General features: G+C 44.6%; 1 gene segment (V, D, J or C); it reads left to right on the forward strand.

Moving 5' to 3' along the window:
• The first annotated feature begins 1371 nt into the window (after positions 1-1371).
• LOC124991468 (immunoglobulin lambda variable 3-21-like) lies at positions 1372-2235 on the forward strand. The segment is given in 2 exon segments: positions 1372-1464; positions 1841-2235. Coding segments are annotated over 2 exon segments (441 nt in total).
• Positions 2236-9905: the final 7670 nt, after the last annotated feature.

A 9905-nucleotide genomic window follows, 5' to 3' on the forward strand; every position in this document is an offset into this window, starting at 1 on the left:
ATTTTGTTAGTGGTAAAGACCCATTGTTTTTCAGATTGTAGGTAATATTTTCTGGAATTTTTGTTGTATTCCCTTCGTCCCCTTAAGCAATCCATTCAGACTGAAATGAGTAATATATTATCAGAGAAAACACCATGCTTCGGAGCAAAACATCCGGCAATTCCTTTTAGGATGAGCCTTTGCAATCATCCTCCAGAGGATCTTTGTCAAGCACTGGATGGAATTCCGGACGCCCCCGCAAAAGATCAAGAAATCTTAGGCCTGAGAAGCAGATTCTGAACATGCACCTGGATCAAGGATGCCGTGAACATGCAGCAGCCTGTGTGGAGTGGCCACTGGGGGGCAGTTGAGAACCACCTGAAAAGCCAAATAGGCCTGGATTGGGCCCATGCTTCAGGATGCTAACATACTGAAGGTTTAGTGGCTACAACCTGAGATCTAGAGGAAAAGGTGCCATTTTGCTGCAACATCATCTTTGAAACAAGTACAGATTTTTTGGTCTCCATTTCTCTCATATCTAACTCTTCAAGAATTTTTGTATTTGTTAGGTGTTTGCACAGGAAATGTCCTTGCTTTTCCTGACACATCCTTCCCACACCCAGCTCATCTCATTGAGTGAAACTCTGAACCTGTCACACATTTCCCAAACACCAGATCTCACACTGGCAGGAAGATTTCACGTGCAGGAGGATTAGTGACCGCAACATGAGACCTGGAGGAAATGCTGGATTTTTCTCTAGTATTTTCATTAACATTGATGTACACATTTTTGATATCTGTGTCTCCCAGATCTGACCTTCATAGAATGTCCCTGTTAATATGGCAGAGGTCCAGGATTCCTCAGGGAACCATTCATGCTGAAGTACTGTAACTGTCAGTATTGCAGCATAGGTGTTGAACCTGCCCACAGCATGCTGGAGATGTGAGGCAGAGCACCCATGATCTGTAAGAGACAGTCACACCAGGGTCAGAGAGATATAGCACATCTTTGGACCTTCAGGATACCAGGTACACATACAGAGGAATTTGATTGAATCACCCAGTCAAGTATCTATATCTGGAACAGAATCCCATAGCTAGCAAAACCTTTTATTGTCTACTATACAGTTGGTTCATATTACAAAGACAGATTCATCTTTATATAAGAAGACCAGCCCAGATTCATGGTTAAAAAACAGCACGAGATGAAGATATGCCCCCAAAATTGGGAAGAGCAAGTAAAGGAGACTTTGGTGCTGCCCTGCCCCTCTTTGTGTCTGTGGGGATGAGCCCTGCTCTGGATACCACACAGCTTCCTACAGTAGCAGCCCTGACCTGACTGATTTGCATAATAGGCAGCTCTTCTCAACAAGGGAATAAGAGACACCTAGGGGAAACACAAAGCAGCCTGGGACTTCAGAAGCAGCCACAGGGACACCATGACCTGGATGGCCCTTCTCCTCAGCCTCCTGTCTCATTGCACAGGTATGCCCAAAGATATAGTCCAGCCCAAGTCTCCAGTATAATGAACCTGGCCCTAATTCTGAGCTCAGCAGGGCTTTATCTGTGGTGGGCATAATGGTCAGGGACTTATTGTGGGATGAGACTTTGGGCTAAAATTTCCACACTGTGCTCTCTGTCTTGTGTGAGCCTGAGGAGGTGGGGGGGCGTTGGGTTTGCTCGTGATTTCAAATCTCTATTCCGCAGTCAGTTTCATGGGTACCTACGACTGATTTGGATGCTAGGGGAGGCCCTTAGGCCCACAGATTTCCTGAAGCTCTTCCAGACCAGAGGGATAGTGGGCAGATCATGGGAAGTGTCCTTCACCATTAGTTGCCCCTCTCCTTTCATTTTCTTACAGGGTCTGTAGAATCATATGTGCTGACTCAGCCATCCTCAGTCTCAGTGACCCCAGGACAGACAGCCAGAATCACCTGTGAGGGCAACAACATTGGAAGTTATAATGTGCACTGGTACCAGCAGAAGCTGGAACGGGCCCCTATGCTGGTCATACAGTTTGATAGCGACCGTCCCTCTGGGATCTCTGACCGATTCTCTGGCTCCAACTCTGGGAACACAGCCACCCTGACCATCAGCAGAGCCCAGGCTGAAGATGAGGCTGACTATTACTGTCAGGTGTGGGACAGCAGCAGTAAAGCTCACAGTGACACAGGCAGACAGGGAAGTGAGACAGAAACCTCCACCAGCCTGGCATCCAAGACCCCTCCCTTCCTTCATCACCCTGACAGCAGATAGACAGCCACATGGAGTGGAGGAAGTCTCAACTACCACCCCTTCCCCCACATTCCTGAGAGATAAGGGGAAGTTTCCTGCACCTAACCAGGATCAGTTGATTCCACTGGAATGTGAAAAGGTCATTTTTATTCACTTGAACTGCCAATCCCAAAGGCCACAGTAAGTCTTCAGTCATACAAAACTGTGTCTTAGTATTAAGGAGAATATTCACTGTGGCAGGGTCTTATGGATGGTTAAGAAGGAGAAGGGTGTGGTTCTAGAGTTACAGGATGTGTCCTGGAGAGGTCTAAGGCAGGTCTCTCAGGGAAGGATTTGATGAGTATTCATGTAACTAACTTTGTACTGCGTAGGGGTGGTACACACTAGGCATGGGGGCATCTTGCTGTGGGTTTTGATTAGAAATTTCTATTTAATAAACTAGCTGTTTGTCCAGGTCAGAACTATTTCTTCAGTGAACCCAGTTGTTTACCTGGGAAATCAGTTTTCAAGAATGTTCCCAAGAAAAGAATTATAATTTACTCCCTCATCTTCCTGAACAGAAGTGTCCTGAGTTCAACAGTGAAACTGACACTGGTGACCTCAGTCTTCAGCCCCAACAAACACTCTCTGCAGGATGACAGTGACCATTAGAGAGGGGAGCATGTGACATTTCCATAGGGAAATAGAAACTCATGTCTCAACGTAGAGGGAAGGGAGGTACGGGGTCAACCATCCCAGTTCTGTAGGAGTCTCCACTGGGATAGAAATGACAATGTGAGAGTCTCCCAGTGGTGTCCGTGGGAGGGTTCCAGTTGGAGGCAATGCCCTTCCAAGTCCATGACTTCCTGGGCTACAGTGAAGTCTAGCAGGGAAGTTCCTTCACAGCAGTGTTTTCTGTATCCTCCTTTCCTCTGTAGCAACCCTCTCTCATCATGCCACCCCTTCATCCATGGTCTCCCCTTGCACTGTCCCCTATTCCAAGGTTTCCCCTTTGCAAGCCCAGGGTGGTTCCTCTACTCCATGTCAGGCCCTGCCTAGGACAGACCCAGAGTCATAGCCAGAGTCTTCTGTCCCCATCAGATTCAGGGAAGACAATGGGGCACCGGAGCAAACAACCTTGGGAAGGTCAACCTCCTCCACAACTAAGTAGGTGCCAGAAGACTGACCTGAGTTCCCTGAGACCCACTCACTGGCTTCTGAAATAGTGCAGTAAAACTTCCAGGAAATCCAGATCCATTCCAGCTTCTGATGGAACATGAAGTCATCTTAGATGCCTCCTACTAGCAAGACTTCACTCCATTCAAACCGCCAAGACTAAAGGTCCTTCATCATTCCATGGGTATTGAACGCTGAATCCTCCTCATTACTCATGTGAACTTGATAATTGAGTATATAAAAAAAAATCAAAAAATGACTATTTCTTCTTTCATTTAACTGTATATGCCTGTAAAAATGAGAGTCTAAATTTCTCAAGAATAGATGCACTACTTAAAAATGCAGGGAGTGTTTCAAATGAAGAATCTGAACAACCTCATTAAGGAAACTTTGCAGAGTATTCTGGAATCTCACTTGCCTCAGGGCCTCAGGTACAACCATGGGCCTGAACCTGGTTCAGTGAAAGGATCCTCTTTGCTAAAGGGAACTTCATCCACCCACCCTCCAGAGATCATCCATGTACAACTGTGACCTTAACATTTGAGGAGACCACAGGGATTTCAGATTTTTTTCCAGCAGCTCTGGCTTCTGGAACTAGTAATAAGACTATGTAAAAAATTTTTGCAGAAAAGAAAAATTAAGAATAAATTCCTGATACCAGTTGTCAGTGTATTGTAGAAGGAGGCTATTATAGAAGAGAGAGAATACCATGAAATAAGACTGCAAGTTGTTATAAGTCCACACATCAGGTGTTCCTTTACCAAACAAAATGTGATGTGTGAAATGATTTAGCAACAATTCTAATGACAGTGTCACATTTGAAATGACCAGGGTGGGACCAAACTTCATTTGGAGTTCCAGAGAGGAGAAGGAAGGGGAACATATGAATCAGTGGTCCACCTTCTGCTCTCATTAGTCCTCAAAAACCTCAGAGGGTTCCAGCTCAGCCCATGGCCAGGATCCTGTAAGGTTAATAGTTCTGCTGAGCTCGGCCCAGGACAAAAATCATAGCACTAAGAAAGTAGGAAGATGGTCACAGATCAAAATCTGGAAGGTTACTGTGTGAGTGACCTTGGAGTATGAGGTTGATTTTCTGCCTAGAGCTTCTGGAGGAAATTGGGGCTCTATCCCTCCTCTTTATTCCCCTGTACTACCCCATATTTGGTTAGAATGTTAGCTACAAACAGTGAAGAGAGAATTTTCATTGTAAACAAACACTTAAAGTCCCAAAAGACCTCAGAGAGACCATGGGGAGACCAGCTGTGCTGTAGATTTCAAAACACAGAGCTCTGGGACATCTCTGGGACCCCTCTCCTATTCACTTTCTCACTCTTTGTATAAGTGATGTGCCTGTGTCCTGTCCCTAGGCTCAGCTCTCAGAGTATTCTGAGCTGTGACTGGTAACAAACACTGTGCTCAAACCAGACGCAGTCTAAGTGGGGTTACTCAGAATGGATCCTACATCCTCAGGACGTCCTCCTCTCCTCTCCTGAAGGATCTTTGGCCTCCTAAGAGCTCACTCAGATGTCCTGTTGTAGAACCCCTGAGACAGATAGCAATAACCCGCTGCTCTGGCAATGCACTGCCAAAAGAATACACACATTGGAGCCAGCATATGCCAGGTCAGACCCCTGCTCAAATGATATACATATAGAGTAGCCTTCACATATCCCTGAGAGATAGTTTGGCTCCAGCTAGGGGACAACAGCCACCCTGTCTGTTGACAGAACCCAACCCAAGAATGAGGCTGTTACTGTTAGTCATGCATCAACAGTGGTTCTCATCTCACCCTAACACATAGATTTGAAGTGAGACACAAACTCCCTCACTGTCAATGTTACTTTCTTCTAGCTCTAGAAGGAATGGAGTCAAGTCATGTGCAAGCTTGGCTCAGCTTACCCAGACTTGAGGAAAGGCTTCCCTTTCCTCACAGCTCTCTAGTTCTCTGCAGGGGTGGCAGGGATCATGGGAAGATTTATGGCAGTCAGGACCAGAGTGAACTGCTGCTTTCCAGTCCAAAGTTTGATAAGTGGGGTGATGGCCAGAGTGGAAGTACAATCAGAGGGATTCTTATATCTGGCAGTCATGGTTCCTGGGTTGCCATAAGAAGTGACCGTCAACTCCTTGGTCCATTTGAGCAGGTGAAAGGCACAAAAATTTCCTAAAGCCTTGTTGATCATGTTTCTAGTTCTTGCAGATCTAAGGACATCCTCCCAGTACTAGGTTCTCACAGACAGCATTAACAAAGACAACCAACTAGAAAAGAGTTGACACTCATCATAGAATGGTGACAAGACAAACCAGTTACTTTAGTTATTCAGGGATACATCTTGTTGGTGTTACTGAGGACCAGGGCCAGGTACCTGCCACATAAAACCCTCTAAGTAGAACAGTAGGCTGTTAGGATGGACCTTCCTTTAATCATTACACAGACTATGACCATCTCTGCCTCTGAGTTCACTGGAGCATATGCATGAATCCAGCATTTCCCAAGAATTATGTCATTGAAACACAACACCCCTCTGATGCAAACGTAATTCTTATCAGAGATGTGGAAGGGAAGGCTCCCAGAGCAGAAGGACCTTGCCTGAGTTGAAAGCTTGAAAGGGGCTGACCCAGAAGTACATTCCAGGTCTTGAAGCCCTAGAGCCTGTGTTCTTATGCATGGTCCTATGACATCTCATTATGCTTTCAGGTCCAGATACCAGTCTCCTCTCATAGGTCTAGAAGTTTTTGTTTGTAACATGCAATGGAAGGAGCAGAGGAAGTGTCCCTTTCCCTGTCCAAGAGCACAAACAAGTTGGGGAAGAGAAGAACAAACCAGCATCCACTGCTCCTCCCTTCTCTACCTGCAAGAAGACAGGATAAAAGGGAGTCTTGCCTAGTCCAGGCCCAGCTGGGCAGCCTCAGGGCAGAGTGCTTGGAAGCACCTCCCTGCCATGGACTGGCTTCACATTTACCTCCTGCCACTTGGTTTCTCCACAGGTCAGAAGATCTCAAAGGTATCTGGGGACCGGCTCAGTATTTCCCTCCAAAGATCCTAAGGGAAGGTTTTTCCCATTCTTTTGAGCCATCAGTGTCACCCATGAACTTGTATGTTCCCAGGTCTTTGTGCCCTGTGTGTGCTGATCTAGTCCCCATCTGCATCTGTCCCTCTGGGAGCTGTAGACACATTCACCTGAATCTTGTGCAGTGAAAACAGAAATACATTTATTTACTGATATCAGAAGAGGCCAGGAAAAAATCCTTAGCATGTAATGAAAGTGAACAGTGTTGGCAGCCACAGCAAGGAGGATGGAATCTCTGATGCCTTCACAGGCTCCAGTTCTATAGCTAAGTGCTACTTACATTGCCTACATCATGGCTAAGGATGAGGCTGAGAGCTACTTTGAAGAGAAGCATACAATGATGCCAGGGAGGCTAAGACACTGTGACACAGGCAACGGAGAAGTAAAGCCAAAACTTTTCTACAGTCCCACTTTCTCCTCAGGGACTTTGAGTTACAGCCTCACGTCCCTCTCCAGATCTCTGAGACCCATCACTTTTCTCCTTGCAAACTCCCTTATTCTGCAACTCTGCTCCATGGAAATTCCTATGGAGAGGCATCAGAGGTCATAATTATGGTCAATTTAACAACATAATATTCTATTTCTTCAATATCAGGTTGTGAGGACAATGCTATGAGACATGAAATCAGCACACGGAAAATTCATGATTGAGCAAATGGTTGGACTGAGATGATCACATGTCCTAGACTTCCACTACGCTTTGGAATCCATCTGGAACTCTTGAATTCTGGTCGAAGGGAAAATGATGGAGGATTTCGTGGGTGAAAATTGAGTTAACTGCTGCAATTATGGCAGTACCTATTCACCAGTGAGTGTAGGAGAATCCACTCAAAACTGAGGATTGCAAACCAAGAAATGATAAATAAGGTTGATCCCCAAGTAAACCAGATTATATTCAGATACAGAATAGATTTGCAAATCAGGAAATAGAGTTTCAATTAGAAACCAAACAAGTGTTCCTTCAAGACAAAGTCACACTTGGGTTTTTAAAGAGAAAATGGGGATCAACAGTTAAAGGAACATGATTTTGAACAGCCTTCAGTTGAACATTGCATTAAGCAAGTTGTTTTGGAAGACTCTGACCTGGTTAGGAGGTCGATCCATATATGAGGCTACATGCTTGGTTGTTAGGGGGATATCACAGAGGGGATTATCACTAAGCTCTAAATCTTTAAGAAAGCATATCATTACAAGACTCAGAATAGAATCTGTCTGAATTGGTAGTCTTGTGAGTGCAATATTTTTCCAAAAAATATTTTTATCCATATAATCAATCCAGGGTCTTTGTCTGTAAAGAAAAGGGTACTCTATCAAATTTTGATGTCTGACTCTTCTCTCTCTAGAACAGAACACAGCCATTTTTAATTTTTCAGTATCCAGCAGAAAACACTTGGCTCTCAAAGGAGACAGGACAGGTGACTTGATCTTAGGAATGAGTACAGAGCTATGTCCAGAAGGAAAGAATATGCATGTCAGCAGGTTTGTGGGCAGGATCACAGGGAGCACAGATTCTAGAATACTATTTTACTGTATTTGGGAACCCTGTCTTGATACATATAATTAGTCAACACATATAGTTCTCCAGTTTATTTTCCATGACATTCTGTTTGTATGGGTGTGTGTGTGTGTGTGTGTGTGTGTGAGCATGTGAGTGTACACATATGCTCATGTGCATGTGAGGAGTTACAAAAGAGGGGACCTCAATTCATGATTAGTGGGGATTCAAAAAATATGTTGCTGAAATGAGTTAAAGGACTCATGAATTAGAGGCCAACAGAATAATTTAGGAAAGTGAAAAATAAATATTCAAGGAAGACTATGGTCCATCTGGAGAACATGAGATACTTTGGCAATTCTCAGCCTCTTTGTTTAAAGGAAACTTGATGAGAGGTAGGCATGGAAAAGGGTGTGAGGGTGACATCAGTCTGGTGATCACAAAACAGCTTATGGTGGTTGGGAATTCTTGGGATCATTAGACTATTGTGGTCTCTGATTATTAATAGTACACAACATTGCTGGGAAAGTACCTTTCATTTTAGTTTTTGTATCTCCCTTCACTGAAATGATTATAAAGATGGATGTATTTGTGGGTGAAATAACAGTGCATGGGCAATTTTCAAAAGTGGGTGGATTTTCAGTAACTTTAAAATTCCATTTGAAAATTTGCAGTTTTATCAGAAATTTGAGAGTGGCAGCCCTGGGAAGACATCTTGGTAAGGGTCAGGCCTGAGAGACAGAACTGGCTTGGGAGTGAAAGAATGAAGAATAGCACAAAGTTTTCAATCAATAAGGTGCATGTCCTTGTCTGTCCTTTTGTTTTCTTTCTATCATTTATTTACTGTTTGTATACATGTAGGTTTTTGAATGACAATGACATTGTACTGCCACCAAGACCTATCCCATCAGCACAGTCAGGCAGCCCCCTTGTGCTAAATCTTGGTCTTCCTCAGAAACATGGTTTCAGAAAGTCCAGGTTGACACCTGGACAGCTGATGCCCCATCACTCCCTGGCTTCACAAGATGGTGCACATTCCTCCAGTGGGGGAATTAGACTTCCTCCCAGCACATGGCTTTCCACCCAGAAGTGAGAGCCCAACCATTTCAGATGCCATGAGGATCGATCTGCAGGACCTAAAATATGGCTAACTGTATACATGGGCAGTGTCCATGAAGGAGGTTTTGTTAACAGGGTGATGAGCAGGACACTGGACACATTGATGCCCAGGTATACAGGGAAATCCAGAGATGTAACAGAGGAAACACACCAGAGTCCAAGAGGGGAATGGAGAAACATGGAGCACTATCCAGAACGTGGGCATCCTGTTTGTACTGAGTGCTAGCATGGTGAGCAAGGTGCAGAGACCTCCTACTTAGTAGCTATTATCCATCACAGAAACCAGTGACCTCACTTCTCAAACACCCAGGATTTTATGTTAGAAGATTCTAGAATGTAAAAGGTACCCTAAAGAAGCTGATGAGGAAGTCTGCTGCTTTCTGTCTACTGCTGTGGCTACCCAACTCCTCCCTGATTACAGAGGGCCCAATGGTGGATGGTCAACTAGCTCCCATCTCCTCCCATTGTTGCAGCTTAAGGAGCAAGGACAGGGAGAGTGGCAAAAGCAGCAGCAGGTGAGTTGGGGTGGGATTAAGTCTTTGGAAAAATCGTGAGTCTAGCTAGAAGAAACTAGGTAGAATTCAGTGGTATCTCTTGTTATGACAGGAATGGAATCAATCACTGGGTCCATCATAAAGCAGGAGGTGAAACCATCTTTACTCACCTCCTGGCAGGACCAGGGCAGAAAAAATCTACACTCCTCAACACCTCCAGGGGTTAGAGTACAGGTTTTATACCATAAGTAAGACATGTCAGTATATTATCCATAAGTGGCTGTTGCTATGATTCAAATCTACAAACATCATGTGATATAAAATCATAAGCAAAAGGGGAAGTGGGTCCCACTGACACCA

The sequence above is a fragment of the Sciurus carolinensis genome, chromosome 8 (genome assembly GCF_902686445.1).
Source record: "Sciurus carolinensis chromosome 8, mSciCar1.2, whole genome shotgun sequence".
Taxonomy (NCBI): Eukaryota; Metazoa; Chordata; class Mammalia; order Rodentia; family Sciuridae; genus Sciurus; species Sciurus carolinensis.